The 18133-nt window shown below is 44.1% G+C and overlaps 1 protein-coding gene across 1 annotated transcript in view; it reads left to right on the forward strand.

Moving 5' to 3' along the window:
• Positions 1 to 18133, forward strand: part of LOC121276074 (collagen alpha-6(VI) chain-like) — a 158178-nt gene that overhangs the window by 8947 nt on the left and 131098 nt on the right. Inside the window, exons 4-8 of the mRNA XM_041184014.1 lie at positions 5331 to 5951; positions 7410 to 7970; positions 9842 to 10402; positions 11918 to 12493; positions 16248 to 16814. Coding sequence (XP_041039948.1) covers positions 5331 to 5951; positions 7410 to 7970; positions 9842 to 10402; positions 11918 to 12493; positions 16248 to 16814 — 2886 coding nt within the window. The remainder of the gene's footprint in view (positions 1 to 5330; positions 5952 to 7409; positions 7971 to 9841; positions 10403 to 11917; positions 12494 to 16247; positions 16815 to 18133) is intronic.

Raw genomic sequence — 18133 nt, forward strand, 5'->3', positions numbered from 1 at the left:
GGTCAGGAATGGGCAGGGAGGCAGTGGGTGGGGTGGATGGTGGGCTGGCCATGTGCTGCACATAGGCACCTCACCTTCAAACCCACTGGCAGGGGATCAAGCTTAAAATCCAGCCCATACTCTTTGCCTGGTTGACTTGACTCTCAGTCGACCATTCTTTTCTCCCCATCTCCAATATGTTTGGAAGTAAGAAAGCAAAAGCCTGGATCTTCCGAGCAGTGACAATGATCATTGGATTGCAGCTGCGCTCAAAAATTCCTTCAACTCGAAGCTGCTGCACATTTCTACTGGGATCTTTCAAGCCTGGCTTTCACTGTGCGCAGCATCCATCGGGGAACTTCGTTAGAATGGTATAGAGTTGGGGGAAGACAGGGGGCACCCACTTTTTACGACACCATATGGTAAGTGTAAAGGTCCGGTCTGAATGTTAGTTAGTGAATGGATGAGTGGGTGAGTGAGTGAATGGGGAGGCAGGTGAGGTGGGTAAGTGGGTAGGTGGCTAAGTGGGTAACTGGATAGGAGGATAAGTGGGTAGATGGATACTTGAGTAAGTGGGTAGTGGGGTCGGGAGTAACTTGGTAGGTGAGTGAGGTGGATGAGGTGGGTAAATGGTTGAAGTTGGTAAAGGGGTGAGTGGGTAGTTGGATCGGTGGGGTCATCGGGTTAGGTCGGGTCAGGAGGATAGTCGAGCCAGGAGAGGTAGTCAGGTTAGGGGAGTAGTCAGGTGATTGGGAGAGTAGTGAGGTCAGGAAGAGTAGTCGGGGTAGTTGGGTCAGGTCAGATGATCAGGAGGGTAGCCGGATGTTTGGGGTGTAGTCAGGTCAGGAAGATGGTTAGCTGGTCGGATCAGGAGGGTTATCCAGGTCAGGAGGTAGTTTGGTAGTTAGGAGGGTAGTCAGGTCAGGGGTGTAGTCAAGTCAGGGGTAGCTGGGTCGGACGTTAGTCGGGGTGTTAATCAGGTCGGATCAGGAGGGTAGTCGAGCAGTTAGGAGTATATTTGGGGTGCAGAGGGATAGTTGGGGGGTTTTGGGGGGTTGACTGGGGGAACAGTTGTGTACTTACTAAGCTGTTAGACCAGGTTTTAACATTTCCTAGGTAAGTAATATTCAGGTAAGTAGTGCAGAACTGTCCAAAGCCTTTGACTCTAACTCAGAGTCCGGGAATTCCCGGAGGGTCCCGGGGAGCAGGGGAATTACCCGTATTAAGTTGAAACCTCTGGGGCAATCCCCACATAGATCTGTGTGTCAGGACCTCTGCAGGGTCCCAACACCCATCCTGGGCTGTACATCCAGTCTCCGATTATCCTGAGATCGAAAGACTTGGCCCATAATGTACGACACAAATAAAAAAAAATGCACAATTCATTTTAACATTCCGGAGGCTTTTATCCCGGGTTGCTTGATTAATCTTTAATTCTTGGGAGACCCAGGACAACCCAGAGCTGTTGGTGCACCTACTTGCAGTACATCCTACATATCCTACATGCTTTTGTTTTATCCAAATCCTGGAGTTAAACTCCAGGGAATTCTCTTTGCCGTTATCAATTTTATACTGCTTCTAAGCAAATTTGATAAAATGTTCTTTTGACTCACGTTAGTTTGAGAGTTCTGGGTCTCCAATTGATGCACAGTGCATTCTCTGCACAGTGAAAGGGCACGATTCATTTTACATTTTTATTAAATGCACTTCATTGAGGTAATGCAGATTAAAAGTTAGGTGCTTCCCATAGCAGGGGCGTGTAAATTGAAATGCAACACAGTCCTGAATTACCTGGGTAATTACCCAGGTGAGGGCTATAGAGGGCCTAAAATATAAGGGGACAACTGGAGTGAAGTCCCAGAGAACTAAGGCGGGCTGTTTGAAAGGCCCTGTACCTGCTTGTGACCTGTGTCCGGGGGATGACGGGCCTTACACCATCCTGCGCCAGCCCTGGGAGCAAAAATCGTTTCTGATGGGTGCCTGTCAGGTGCAGTGAACTGCGATATTTCCCAGCTCACACTCCCTGCACTCAGGAGCAGACATCCGGCCCAATGTTCAGGTTGCACTTACATTAGCTATTGATCTAGTTCGTGCAAGAGATGATTTTAATTTCCGGCAATGCGGTGTAACTGCAGCGGATGCTGGTGGAATATGTCTGTTGATTCCCCGCCTGCTAGCTTTGCCCTCCTCCCCCACTGCCACCCCCTTCTCCCTCACTCCCACCCCTCCCATCTGAGTTTTTTTTAATGCATTTTAGCTTGAACTTGAGTATTTTAATCTGATATATGTTGGTGTTCAAATGTTGTCGTGTTTTTTTAAAGGTAACCCACGTCAGTACTGTTCAGATGTCAAAGAATTCTCCGTGGGACTGTTGAATAGTTCTTTCAATTATGATTAACTGGCAAAAATAAAAGAGGAAACCTGGGATGTGGATAGTATACACCCACACATATTCAAGAAAACTGGGGAAGAGATAGCAGGGGCACGGGTCCAGATCTTCTGAGGAGCAGCAGCCATTGTAGGGTTGCCTCTCCACTCGAAAGTTCTCTTGACTCGCGCTGCTCCGCATTTCTTCTGGGACCCTCTGAGCCCAGCTTTTCCAGAAATACGGAGTACCGCATCCATTGGGGGAACTCCGTTAAAGCGAAGGAGAGTTGGAGGAAGACAGGTCACACACCCTTTTTTATGGCACTGGCTGTCTTATGGTACTTTAAATGTCCAGTCTTTGAATGATAGTGATGGTTGAGTGGATTAATGAGTGAATGGGTAAAGTGGTAGTGTGGGTAGATGGGGGAGGATGTGTGTAGGATGGATGAGGTAAGTGGGCAGGTGGGTAGAGTGGGTGAGGCGGGTAAGGGAGTAGGGCAGGTAGGTGGGTGAGTGGGTCATAGGGTAGCCGGGTCGAATTGACAGAGATAATGACGTCTGGTCAGGCAGGTAGTCTGGTAGTGGGGGTGGTCAGGTCTGTTCGGGCATTATTTGGGTAGTCGGGTGGGGGTTTATCAGGTCAGGTCAGGGGGTAATCGGGCCAGGAGGGATAGTCGGATCTGGCCTGGGGGTGGGGGGGGGGGGGGGGGTAGTCAGGAAGTCAAGAGGGATAGTTGGTGGGGGGTGGTGGCGGGATATTGGGAGATCAGTGTAAGTGATTAGGGACACAATTCTGTAGTTACCCAAGAGTTAGAGTAGGTTTTAATCTCTCTAACATTCCCTGGGTAATTACCCAGTTAAGTGTCGCGGAATTGTGCAAAGTCTCCAACTCAGAGACATTCATGAAGTGTCCTGGAGAACATGGAATTGCTCATCAGAAGTTGAAACTTCTTGGCCAATTTGCAAATAGGTCCACACGCCAAGACATCCACAAGGCCCCATCATGCATCTTCAATTGTATGCCCCGTTCCGGAGACCGGAAGATTTTGCCCACAAATTTATTTATGAAAGTTCCATCAGCACTGGAACAGTGCCAGAGGACAGATAGACAGCTAATGTTACTCTTATATTCGAAAAAATAGAGTTAGACCAAAACATGGGCGGAATAGATTAGTTAACATAATGTCAGTAGTGCAATAAATACTAAACTCTAAACAAAAATACTAAACTACGGAAGTGACAGATGAAGCAGAAGTAACAAGCTCACTACTACCTTTAGAGAGTTTAAAGATTAAATTAAAACATTTATTACTAAAGAAAAAAAAACTTAAACACACAAGATTTCTGTTACGCAGTTACATTTAAAATAGTTCTCAACAGATTTATATTTAACTAGACTCCCAACTACACTCCTTTCATGCAACAGTCCAAAATAGATTGTTAATCTATAAAATATCCAATAAGATTACCATAAGCACCCACTGTTCCTGTAAGGTAGGTATTTCACAGCTTCTCTCTCCCTCTCACTGGACAATGGAACTGCAAAAACTGTTAACACAACCTTGATTACTGGAACAGCAAACTTCTCCAGGGTGGCTAGAGGCTTTTTCCACAAGTCTGTTTCACACGATGTACCTTTCTAGCTCTCACACGGCCATTCCCATAGAGCCTTCCATCCTTCTTTAAATATATTTGCTTCCTTTTCATCTGTAAATTCCATTGTTTCAACCTGTCTTTGGAAGTCGCTTTTCCCAGAATATAAACATTTTTTATGTTGTCATTATGGCCAGCACTTTTGGGAAAAATAAACGTAATAACTTTGCTTTATTTATCTTGCCAGTTGTAAACATCGCACCATGTCCCTTTGAAAAGCAAACAACCCCTCCAAATATCTAAAAATGCAAATTCCATTTTGCATTTAGCTCAAAACTTAGCTCCATTAGTATTTCAAATACCTGTTTTGTACACTTAACCCCTTTGATGGTTCAAGCCTTGAAGTCTAACAGTCTGCAGTTTACTTAACTTATTCACACACATAGAAACATACACACACAAACATAAGCCTGCTTTAAAGTATCCCACAGTAATATCAGGAAAAATATGATAGTTTCTTTACACTGTTGACTATATTTCCAAATTCCATGTCATCTGCAGGCTTTGAAATTATTCCCTGCATACCAATGTCCAAATCATGAATAGCTATTAGAAGAGACCAATGTTCTTAATACTGAGCCCTGGAGAACACCATTTTTATATTTCTCTACAGCCTGAAAAACAACAGTTCGCCAGTACACCCTGCTTTCTGTTACTCAGCTATTCTGGATTCAAAGTGTCACTGTCCCTTTAATCCCTTGGCCAATGATTTGCAGTGTAGATCTTGGGGTATAAAGGTGATTCTTATCAGTTCCTCCTTAAGAATTGAATGCTAATCATATGATTATGTCATTATATGGAACACAGCCCAGCCTCAGAAGGTATTCTTTAGTGTGGGTGAAGTGGTACTCAGTGTCAAAGCTGCCTCTTTGCTTAATCCCTGAATCATGCCCTTCATGGGCGCCTTTCCCTTTAGGTCTAAAAACGGAATCCTTCTGTTTTAGCAACTCCCAGTGGAAGAATCTTTTAACCTGTTGAGTTGGAATCCAGAGCAACACCAGCCTCAGACACTACAGATGCGTAATGAACCTTGACCCTTTCAGCTGCTGTAACAGGATCAGATTTTTCCCAACACCCACCTTCATTCCCCCAGATCTGTTTCATTTCCTCGCCCTGTATTCCTCTTATTCGTACATTCCCACCCTCATTTCCCTCACTTCATTCTGCCACCTCTCACTTTATTCCACCCATCTGCCCCAATAAGGGTACTAATAGGACCCTGAGCTTGCCAGCAATATGTAATGAGGAAAATAGGGCTGGTTCTGGATGAAGTTACATTGACCAATAGAGTGCAGTTTTATTGTTATGATTTGTTTATTTTTCTTTTCCAGTGTGCCACCCTACTTCAGTTGCTGATGTTGTTTTCATTGTGGATGAATCAAGTAGCATTGGAAAAATAAACTTCCATCTGGTCCTTGAATTCCTTTACAATCTTGTCAAAGTGCTGGATGTCGGGCCTCAAATGGTCCACATTGGTCTGGTTCAGTACAGCACACTCACAACTCCAGTGTTTCATCTAAACACATTTCAGAACAAGGCCGATATCCTGAAACAGATCCAAAAGACACCTTACAAAGGAGGAGGAACTTACACGGGAGAAGCTATTAACTATGTCAGGGAGAGGTACTTTGCCCCGGAAGCTGGCAGCCGCATAAATGAAGGTGTTCCTCAGATTGCAATGGTGATCACTGATGGCAAATCCCAGGATAGTGTGGTAGAGCCAGCCATTGCCCTCCGACGTTCTGGGGTTAGCGTGTATGCTTTTGGAATCAAAGATGCTGTTGAAAGTGAACTCCGTAAAATCGCCTCATTTCCTCCAGAAAGATATGTTCATATAATCCAGAGCTTTGACCTATTAAAGAAATCGGAGGAACAACTTCAGAAGAAGATTTGCAATGAGATACATAAGTGGATTTCAGTAGTTCAAGATCAAACCGAGCGACTTCATCAGGGTGAGACCCTGTCATTTTATTTTCTGAGTTGGTGTATTATTTAGTATGATCTATGTGCTAAAATGGAGAAGGAGACTTTGAGATGAATTTTGCATTGAATTGTAGTGTCAGTGCCACTCAGTTGGCAGCACCTTCACCTCTGAGTCAGAAAGTTCAGGGTTCAACTCCCACTGCAGGACTTGAGCTCACAAATTTAGTCTGAAACTGCAGTGCAGTGCTGAGAGAGAACTGTATTGGAGGTCCCATCTTCTCGCTGGCTTGAAACAATAGGCCCTGCCTGCGCTCTCAGGTGAATATAACAGATCCCTTGGCACTATTTCAAAGAAGAGTAGGAGAGTCATCCCTAGTATCCTGGCCAATATTTATCCTTCAATCAACATCACAAGAACAGACTATCTGATGATTATCATATTGCTGTTTATAGGAGCTTGCTGTATGCAGATTGGTGGCCACGCTTCCAACATTACAACAGTGACTCCATTTCAAAAGTACTTTATTAAAAGCAAAATATTGCAGATGCTGGAAATCTGAAATAAAAACAGAAAATGCTGGAAAATCTCGGCAGGTCTGGTGGCATCTGTGGAGAGAGAAATAGAGTTAATGTTTCGAGTCTGTATGAGTTCTAAAGAAGAGTTACACAGACCCAAGCTGTTAACCCTGTTTCAATCTCCACAGATGCTGTCAGACCTGCTGAATTTTTCCAGTACTTCTGTTTTTATTTCAAAAATACTTCTTTGGCTATAAAGCACTTTGAGACTTCCAGTCATCGTGAAATGTCCACCACGGCCATTCAGCTCCTGACCTCATTACAGCCTTGGTCCAAACATGGACAAAAGTGCTGAACTCAAGAGGTCAGGTTAGAGTTCATGCCCTGGACAACAAGGCAACATTTAACCAAACGTGACATCAAGGAGCCCTAGCAAAACAGGAGTCAATGGCAATCTGGGGAAAAATTCTGCACTGGTTGGAGTCAAACCTAGCAAAAAGGAAGATGGTTGGGATTGTTGGAGGCCAATTGTCTCAGCTGCAGGACATCACTGCAGGAGTTCCTCAGGGTTGTGTCCTAGGCAGTGGTTTGCCATGTGGACTGACCAGGAAACTCTCCCACTCTTACTGCCTGCCATCAGGCGTATTGGAAGGAATTACAGGCTGGTAGTCAGCCTATTTGGCCACATTATGAAAGCTTCTGTGGCCATCAAGTCCTGAATTGGGAGGAATGCCACAAGACCTACCACTACAGCAAGAATTTACTTTGTAAAAGTTCCAATCATAAAATTCTATTTTATATTGCAGATTTAGATTTACATTGTCTATCTCTCGGATGTACCATTGCTTTAAGATTAAGAAATTGTAACAATGTGGATTCTCCATTAAGCAGTCCAGATTAGCATCAGAGTGCTGGTGTATGTCTTCCAGCTGTTTGACACTAACTGAAGCAATGTCCCCTTCTCCTTTCAGGTTGTGCTGAAACTGAAGAAGCCGATATCTTTTTCCTAATTGATGGGTCAGGCAGCATAGGACCTGAGAGTTTCCAAGATTTGAAAAGATTTGTGATCGAAATAATGAAAGTATTCAGTGTCGGCACAGATCGGGTTCATGTTGGGGTTGTCCAGTACGCAGATAGTGCACAAACAGAATGTGAAATCATGAAATATACCCACAAAATGGAATTAGAGCAAGCGATTAAAAAAATTATTCAAATTGGAGGAGGCACTAAAACAGGTCATGCATTAACCTACATGAAGAATTTCATATGGGAAGCAGAAAGAAGCCGAAAAGCTAGAGTGCAGCGTTTCCTGATCACCATCACAGATGGACGGTCACAGGATGATGTAACAAGTCCTGCTGTAGAGCTACGGCAACAGGGGGTCACTGTCTATGCTGTTGGTGTGGGAGACGCAAACAAAAAAGAACTTGGGCTCATTGCAGGTGCTGATGAAAGAGTCCTCTACACGGACAACTTTGACACTTTGATACAAATGAAAAACAGCATCTTATTGGATATCTGTTCAAGGGAAGGTAAGAGTTCCTACATCTTCCCTGAGTGATCACAGTTTTAAACATCAACACGTGAATTAAAATCTTCCCTTTGAGCATATTTTTACCTCAATATTAGAAGTAAGCTAATTGTTGTCATTTTTGTTTAACCTGTTAATAAGCCAAACATCACAAATTCCAAGTTGAAATTGGTGAATGATTTACATGTTAACATTTTTGGAGTTAGATTTTTCAAAATATACTGTCTTTTTTCAGTGAAAAAGAGGAAATGTACATTGGGTTCCACACTAGTACATAGCAGGGAGTGTTGATGGAACTACATATATGCAGTAATTTAGTACTTTGCCCACTTGCCAGTCGGAAAAGAATTGGAATGTGAACTCCAGATAATTTGGTCCCTGTCCAGCCCAGGGCAGTGAAGCTAGTTATAGTTTTCCAGGATGGTTGAGATCAGCTAATGTAAGACAGACAAGGAATCAACCCTGGAGCATCCTGGACTGTATAGCTTAGTGCCTTCATAGTTATCTTTTTGAAGTCTGCCACCATTGCAGCAACATGAGGTAATAAGCATGGAGACGAGAATTTGCCAAGTGTAATCAAGAGATTATCCAGGGCCTTGTTGGCTGTAGAGGAGTCTTAGTGATTTCTCACAAACAGTCTTGGTTTGTTCTCTTTCCATCAAGAATTTTGGAAAGCTGAAGCTTCCTTTCTCTTCTTTGAATTGCAACTTGGTCTTGCCCCAGAGAGGGAAGGGTAGCTCCAATTCCTGGGGTGTTATTTGTGCCAAAAGATGCAAAATTCTCCAGTCGTGGAGGAGGCCCAGAAGGTCCCTCCACAAAGAAGCTCCAAACCATTGGAATATGATTTACAGCATATTTGAATCTATCTTCAAGCTACAATGGGACACTGAACAGGTACCTGTGCACAATTCATAATATGAGAATTAGCTGAGTTGTATTCTTGAGGATCGAAATAGAAATTCAAATTGGGATTTCACAGCGAATTCCCTCAGCACAGATCTCCCTGAAGCAAAGTGCTGCCTCGGGGAGATCAGCTCCAATTTAAAACTTTTAATAAACATGTTTAAAATTTTTCCCTGCCATGTCCCCTCATGTGACACTGTCACATGAGTTGGGACATGTCTGTAAGTTTTATTGAAACCTCTCTTAAAAATTGGAATACCCTCATGAAACCTCATCCCACCCGTGGATGAGGTCTCATGCTTTATCCGAGGCCCGCCTGGGCTCCCAGCCTGCCCACCAACCTTAAGGTTGGACAGGCAGGTCTATCAATGAGGTTGATTAGTTGTTTAATGGCCTTAACAGGCCGTTGACAGTTCAGCGGGCGCGCAGCTGAATCAGTGCGCGAGCAGCCGAATCAGTGCGCGCGCCCGCCGAACTGAAAATCTAAAAGATGCAGAGTGATGTTGGGACGCACGCCCGAAGTATCCCTGCATCATTTTACGTGTTGGCGAGTGGGCCTCGCCCCCGCTTGCCGACCGGAGAAACCTGCCCCTGGTTCTGGCACGCAGAATTAAAATTTGGGTTTGAGGCAAAAGATTTTTTATCCAATAGTTTTTTTTTCTGTTCTGTGTGTTATTGTCACCTTCATTCCTGCTGGCTCAATATTTGTGAACTCTTTATCATCCTGCCATGTTTACTATAGAATAGGGTATATCATCCTTTTTAGTGCAACAGCTACCAACATCTTAACTTTTAAAAAAAAACGCAATCACATGGCAAGACGTTAAAAATGGCATTTTCCTCCATAAGCTTGGAATTGTTTCTCAGTCATCTCATTTTACTTTATTTCTTGTAAATCAGATCCCGACCAGGAATGGAATAATGATGAAGAACTTGAAATCTGACTTTTGTCAATGTTTTGTTTTTCAGTCTGCAGTAAGCTTGGCCTAGCCGACATCATCTTCCTAATTGATGGATCAGGAAACATAAATGCCCAGCAGTTTATGAAAATGAAAGAGTTCATCGATGGTTTTGTTAAGAAAATCAACTTGGGATTAGATAATGTTCATATTGGTTTGATCCAATTTAGCTCCAAGCCCAAAGCAGAGTTTCAGCTTAATGTACATTCAGTAAAAGCTGATCTACACAGAGCAATCGATAACATACAGCAGCTGACAGGGAACGCTTACACAGGCCAAGCGTTGAGTTTTACAGCGGACTATTTTGATAAAGCTAAAGGAGGTCGGCCTGATATCCCACAGTATCTCATATTGATAACCAATGGAGAGGCACAGGATGCGGTCCTTCAACCAGCCAAAGCCATAAGGGATAAAGGAATCACTGTGTTTGCAGTGGGAGTTTTCAATGCTAACAGGGCTCAGCTTCTGGAAATTGGAGGAGCTTCAGATAAAGTCTACTATGTTGAGAATTTTGAACTACTGGAAGAAATAGAAAAGCAAGTTTTATGGGAGATTTGCAGCGGACATAAAGGTGGGTAAAAGTTTACAAATACTTTAAAGTCTATGCTTCCACTTCAGGTGCAAAAGTTCAAAGAATCCGGCTAAAGGAACCAATGGGACGATTTTATAATTAAATGGCATAGAGGTAAACCTTGCATGTAATTTGTATGGGGAGTGGGCCTCACATCTGCTCTATAGCAGGAATAGACTGCTCTAAATGAGTAGGCCTTGCACTTGCTTTTCACTACGAGTAGGCCTTGCACCTATTCTGCAGCAAGGATAGACATACCACCTGATGTGCATGAGAAGTGGGCCATGCACCTGCTTTTGATCAAGAGTAGACCTTAAACCTACCAGCAGTGTGCCTTGCATCTATTTTGCATGGGGAGTAGGACTTTTCCCTGCTCTGCACTAAAATAAAGGAGCCCTTTATTACTGGAATCATTGGAGGCTCTCGCTGTTGAAATGCATAAGGCATATTTTAATCTTCAAGAATGATTTGTTAGCAAGTAATGATCAGGCCCTCAGATACGGTCACAGTTCAAGGGTGTTCTGTCTCCTTTGGGTATTTTGTTAAAGTTGGTTTGTGCTTTACACATTGTCTCATATGTTGGTATTAAAATATCAGCATTAATTTAACTCTCTCATTAGCCAATGTATCTTTAAACAAGTTGTTGACCGTGGTAAACTAGCATGCACACTTGAATGCATTAAGCAGCATGCCTCAAGAAGAACAGTTAATATTTTACAGAATATGACGGCAGTAAAATGGGTTTCCAACTGTAAGTTGCTAAACAGGTAGAGGATTAGACCAGTCAGTCCTTGGGCCTTCTCCGCCATTCAGTCAGATCATGGCTGATCACGTACCTCAACTGCATTCTCCCAATGTTGTTCTGCGTCCCTTCACACCCTCACCTAACAAAATTCTATTGATCTCAGCTTTGAAAGTTCCAAGTGACTTAGAATTCACAACATTTAGTGAAGATATTTCCAATTTTTCATTACCCTTTGGAGAAAAAGTGCAGCCTGACAATCTGAAGTGCAGATCTTCCTTTATGAGAAGTTCAGTGATCATTTTGTTTGGTCTTAAGCTTACTTACTGGAAGGAGAATCATCATCCACTCATGAATAAATGTGATCCATTTTCCTTTCTGTGCCTTCAGTTGTCTAGGTCGAAGCTCTGGAATTTCCCCCCTAAAACCTCTCTCCCTCTCTCTCCTCCTTTTAACTCATTCCTTAAAATCTATCTTTTTACTGAGATTTCGGTCATCTGTCCTCGCATGATCTGAGGTCAAATTTTGTCTGATGACACTTCTGTCGAGTGCCACTCTACTATGCTAGAGGCAATATAAAAATGAAAGTTGCTGTTTATTTTGTTTTCATTTCATCTTACTTTGGAAAAGTAGACCAAACAAATGTATATTGAATGACAGTGCTTATAAAGTGGAGTCGTTGCGACAGCTTAAAATACCGGGTTCATTTAAATGTGTCTCGGATGCCTGTTTTTTTTAAATGTTCTCTTTTTTATGTTATTTTATTCTTGCAGATTGCTGGAAAGCAGGAGTCACAGATGTTGTTTTCGTAATAGACGGAACGCAGAGCATTTCCTCTGCTCAGTTTAACATTATGAAAAGCTTCATGACAGGATTGGTAAATGGTTCTGATGTTGCTGCAGACAAGGTTCAGTTTGGAGCTGTTCTCTACGGCGATAGCCCTCAAACTGTCTTCAAACTCGATCAGTTCACAAAGAAAGATGATATCTATAATGCAATTTATGGAATGAATCCCGTGGGTGGATATACCTACACAGCAAAAGCCCTCAATTATGCAAAAGGCCTTTTTGATCCAACAGGAGGCGGTCGAAAGCAACTTGGAGTGCCGCAGATCCTTCTGCTCCTTACTGTTGGGCAGGCGACAGATAAGCAACAATTAAATTCTGCAGCTGAGGCCATCAGGGCCTCTGGTATTAATATTTATGCAATTGGTGTAGCAAATGCAAATAAAAATGAACTTCTGCAGATTGCTGGATCTCAAGAAAACACCCACTATTTCCCGGAGTTTGAAACCTTGGAACTCAAAACAAAATCCATGTCCCAGAAATTCTGTCATGACTCAAAGCCTGGTATGTGATTTTGGAAAAGCGAATCGGTTCTGTCAGTGGGATGGGCAATGGGCAAGCAGATGACCATTATCAGTGAGGGAGAAAGGAAATGTTGGCAGCTGAGGTAAGAGGTGGAGGGGAAGTAGGTTGCTAGGTCCCAGTTTCCTTAGAGCAACATTCCAGGAATGCTGGGAAATAGGCAGACCCCCAGGGGAAATCCGCCCTGTACACTTTGGACTTACTCGTTTGAACATTCTGAATTTAACTGATTTGGGATAGGTTGGGGTCTATCCACCTCTCTCCACTCTAAAACGGAGAAGATCATCCAGAGTTAAGCTAATTAAAATAAATGTGCCCAGCCCTAGGATCACATTGGCCCCATGTTTGTGAAGAGAGGGGAGGAAAATACCTGATATTTTGCTGATTGAAGATAAGGCAAGAATTATTTATTTCCGCACTATGTATTCAAACATTTTGCTTCCTGAGAAATGCTGGATGTTATGAGTTTTTAATTCATTCGTGCAATGTGGGCATATCGGCAAGGCTTAGTACCCGTCCCTAATTTCTCTTGAGAAAGTGAGCCATCTTCTTGAACCTCATCAGTCCTTGTGGTACAGATACATCCACAGTGCTATTAGGGAGCAAGTTCCAGGATTTTGACTCAGCAACAGTAAATGTTTTCAGGTCAGGATGGTGTGTAACTTGGAGGGGAACTTTCAGATGATAGTGTTCTCATGCACCAGCTGCCTTTGTTTTTTTGTGTGGTAGAGGTCACAGGTTTGGAAGGTGCTGTCGAAGGAGCCTTGGCGAGTTACTGCAGTACAGCTTGTATATGGTACACAGTGCTGCGACTGTGCGCCAGTGGTGGAGAGAGTGAATGTTTAAGGTGGTGGATGGTGTGCCAGTCAAGTAGACTGCTTTGCCCTGGATAGTGTCAAGCTTTTGAGTGTTTTTGGAGCTACACTCATCCAAGCAGATGGGGGAATATTCCATGACACTTCTGACTTGTGCCTTGGAAATGGTGGAAAGACTTTGGGGAGTCAGAGGCTGAGTTACACATTGCAGAATTTCCTAGCATCTGACCTAGTATTTATGTGGCAAGGCTAGTTTAGTTTCTGGTCAATGGCAACCACCAGGATGTTGATGGTGGGAGATTGAGCAATGGTAATGCCATTGAATGTCAAGGGGCGATGGGTAAAGTCTCTCTTGTTGTACACGATCATTGCCTGTGGTATGAATACAATGGGTGTTCCTGATGGCCAATACCACAAAGGTAGTAATGGTGGAGAATCAGTTGCATGACCCATTTCAATGGTTACCATTTCATCTGAATCTGCCTGTTCAAATCAGCATTCAGTATCCAACTTTGTACTCTGAGCTCCTTCCCCACCGCCGCAACCAACTGCTCCTGGCAGGCAATCCTGGTAGTGGCATCAGAGGCTAGTGGTCAGGTTGAATGGCCACCCAGTGTAGACCTGAAAATGGCTAGATAAAGCTTGGAAAGTTTAATGGGTAAATTTTGTGATTTATTTTCTCCCAACATAACACCAAAGGGCACCAAAGGGCTCTTATAATTAGTTGCAATCAGATTCCCCAATATTTGCCAATGAGTCACGCACTACAAGATGGTCTCAGATCCAATCCATGGATTATACTAAATTAGCCAATCTCAAGCCCATTGGAAGATCTAACAACAAAGGCAAAGAAGTTACTGTTAAGCAGTTACTGATCTCCCATCATTACCAATCTGTGAGTTAAGCCTGTCCTTTACACAAACTCTATGACTTTACCACTTACTCTATCCTCCTTCCTTGGTCTCTGTCTCAGGCTGAACCAGATTGTTCACAAGCCCAGTGTCCTGTTGACCTGGAGCAACCTTCCTCTCCAACACACTTAAGATCAACCACTTCATGACAGTTTCCTTAAATAGCAATAACTGCACTTCAGCTGTACTTCATTGGCTGTGGAATTGAATTCATTCTCAGTATGTGGGCATCACTGGCACGGCTGGCATTTTGTTGCCTCTCTCTGGTTGCTTCGTAGATATTGGTGGTGACCTTCATCTTGAGCTGTTGCTGCCTGTGTGGTGAAGATACTCCTGCAATGCTGTTAGTTAGAGAGCTCCAGTATTTCAGCCCAGTTACAATGAAGGGATGGTGATAAATATCGAAGTCAGGATGATGTGTGGCTTGGAGGGGAACTGGAAGATGGTAGTGTTCCCTTGCACATGCTGCCTTGTTCTTCTGGATGATGGAGGTTGTGGCTTGGGAGATGCTGTAGAAGAATCATTGGTAAGTTGCCCCACATCCTATAGATGTATAGTGGGTTACCTTGCAGCCATGATGGGCCAGTGGAGAACAAATGGATGTATAAGCCACTGAATGGACTGCTGCTTTAGGATTCTCTGAGGATGTGAAAGCTGCTATCTAAAGTAAATTATTCTCTCACATTCATTTCCGTAACATGGTCCACCTTTGAATCTAACACAGCCCAGCTGCCACTTCATTGCCTCCAGAATCCATGGTTCTAAAGCTCACCTGACCGGCTTCCCATACTCCACCTTCCAGAAACACTACTGCCTGTACCTTATCTCGCATCAAGTCCTGTTCACACTGACCTACTTTTCCTCAAAGTTAAAATTCTCAGTCTGTTCACTATCATGTTGCCACTTCCACTTCGATGATCCCCTGCCAAGTTTCTCTAACTCCGGCATCTTGAGCATCTCTCACTCCGTTGGCTCCACCATTTCTGACCTAAATTGCTAAATTTCTGCATCTCTGTCTCCTATGGTAAGGCCTTCCCTAAAAGCCATCTCTCCAAACAAACTTTTAAAGTGATTCCTGCTTGTGTCCACTTTGTCAGTGGTAGCGTCACTAATTGAGGAACTTGTGGTCTAGTGCCAGGACAGAGACTTGAACACAATACCTAGGCTGATGATCCAGTGCAGTACGGAGAGAGCACTACATTTTCACTCTCATTCAGTCTTTTGAGTGAGAGGCTAAATGGAGGTCCTGAATACCCTTTCAGGTAGGCATAGGCCTGAATTTTTCAAATGGTGGGGTCTCGCTTCCTGCCATCTGAAGTTCCCTTACTCTGAGTGCCCCGCAGCCATTTCATGCTCGAATGAGCATCAATTGGCTGCAAGCGGGACTTCCGCCCCCTCCCTCGAGAGGAAGTCCAGCCTTCGAGAGCTGCTGGCCAATCTGATTGGCTGGCAGCTCTTCAGTCCTGCAGCAACAACACTGCAGGGTGCAGGAGAAGAAATACAGGCGGACTTTGGAGCCTGAGTCCAGGCACTGGAGGCCCAGGTAAGTTCAAGGGGTCCCAGGATGAGGAGTGTAGTGAAGGCTAGGGGGCAGGGCGGGGGGGTGGTGTGGAGCAAAGGGGCGGTTGGGGTCGTGTGGGAGAGGCCTGGGGGAAGGGAGGTCCAGAGACCGCTGGATCTTAAGGAAGAAGGGGTGCCCCCAGTCAGAAAGGGGTTTCTGGTGGAGGCGTCCACACCTCCCTTCCCACCTGGGATCTAACTCTGTTCTTTTTCAGGCCTCCCCCACGGATGTTCAATCTCACCGCCAGCCTAAAAATTGAGGCTGGGCAGGAAGCAGCCCTTAATTGGGGGAATGGGGATGAGCATTATGCCTCCCTGCAAAAGTTCACCGCTTAGATTGTATTTATGTTATGAAAGATATCGGAGGAAAAAGAAAATTTCCCACTGCGTGGAGATTGAAATCAATAACATATTTCGTGTCCTGATTGGCTTTGTGTTTTCTTTTTGTAGACTGTGAAGTTCATGAGGCAGACATTGTTTTCCTGATTGCTGGATCAGAAAGTATCAACGCAAATGACTTCAAGTTTATGAAAGATTTCTTGAAATATATGGTAAAAATGTTCAATACTGGTCCAACAGAGTTTCAGTTTGCTGTCGCCCAGTTTAGCACGGACACAGTCACTGCTTTTCACCTGAATGACACCCATGTCCAAACAGAACTTGTTGATAAAATTGAGAACATCAAACAACTGCCTGCTGGAGAATTGACGAGGGAAGTATTTAAGCTTGTGAAGGATTTATTCCAACCATCTGTAGGCAGTCGAAAGCTGAAAGGGGTCCCTCAATACCTCCTGGTGATTACAGATGAAGTGTTCAAAGACAAAGTGATTGCCCCCGCCAACGACTTGAGGAAGGAAAACATCAATGTTTTTGCCATTGGTATTGGGCAAGCGAATGAAAATCAGCTGGTTCAAATTAGTGGAGCACCGGAGAGAAAATTTTATATCAAGAACTTTGCTGAATTAGATAAAATTAAAAGAAGAATTGTTCGTAAACTCTGTACTGCACCCGCAGAAGGTCAGTGGACTTTGAATAGTTTCCTAAATTACAATTAATTTTAGTGCAACATTATAACAACATTCATTAACTATATGTACAGTGTCTCTGCTTACCATGAAAGAAAATAAAATCCAGTTTGTAAATAGTGTTTATTAATAAATTTAAATTTTCTTCCCTTTTGGTTTCTGTGCTAATGGTCCTGACATATTTCAAGAGGAGCCCAGGGATGCCCTGAAAGCTCTCACATAGATATTGGAAACCTGAGATAAATCAGAAAATGCTGGAAATATTCAGCAGACCAGGCAGCACTTGTGAAGAGAGAAACAGAGTTCATGAGAATTTCACAGGGTTGGGTGGGAGGTTGGCATATTGCTCGCCATCCCCCCAATTCCCCATTGCAAAAGTCGGACACCAACCCCAACTGCGCTTTAAAAAAAGCCCACCCCCGCAGCAATAACACTCTACTGGCAGGTTAAACGAGGTGAGAGTGGAACTTCAGCCTCCCACCTTCAAGAGCTACCGCCAATCTGACTGACTGGCAGACCTTGCAGTCCCGGCAGCGCCAGAACTGAGTAGTGGACGCTGCCGGGACTGCAGGTAAACCCTCGAAACATGGATCCTGGAGGCAGGTAAGTTAGGGGGTATTGGAAAGGGAGGGATTGGGGACCCTAGAGAGGGGGACAGGGAGGTAGGACAGGGAGGCGAGTTCTGGAGGCCAGGCTGGGAGGAAAAAAGGGAGGGTAACATTTTGGCGGGCGGTTTGCCCCCAAAGCTCACAGAGCAACCCCTGAAGGACATTTCCCCCTTTCATTCTCGACTTTTAACAACTCATGTTTAAAAGATAGCCTATCCACTCCTGTCCACCTGCCCTCACCAACCAGGGGGCTTGGGGTGGGGAGGGGAGGTCGGTGTGCAGGAATGTAATATTTGGCTTAATTGGCTTAGCAACAAGCTCAATTGCCCGTTAATTATTTATTTAAATATGGAAGACAGGCTTCTGATTTTGGCACCTGCCTGCCTACCATTTTATGGACACCATGACTCATCAAATTTTATAACCCCCCCCCTGACCAAAAACATGCCGGGCAGGGGAGGAGAGGGGGTGGGGTGGCAGTGGGGCTGGACAATTCAGCCCCTTCTTTCAGGGGCTTTTTTTGGTTCTGTCTAAAAGATCCACCTGAAGACCCATGTCTGCCTCCCTCTTTTCCATGAAGTTTCCTGGATGTCCTGAGGACTCAGTGTCCAGTACGCAAATCTGCAGCACTATAAAGCTACACCTTCCCAGAAGGAAAAAACAGTTCAGACCAGTACTCTTATTTCCCAGTTTTACTGGTGTT

Source organism: Carcharodon carcharias, chromosome 3, assembly GCF_017639515.1.
Source record: "Carcharodon carcharias isolate sCarCar2 chromosome 3, sCarCar2.pri, whole genome shotgun sequence".
Classification (NCBI taxonomy): Eukaryota; Metazoa; Chordata; class Chondrichthyes; order Lamniformes; family Lamnidae; genus Carcharodon; species Carcharodon carcharias.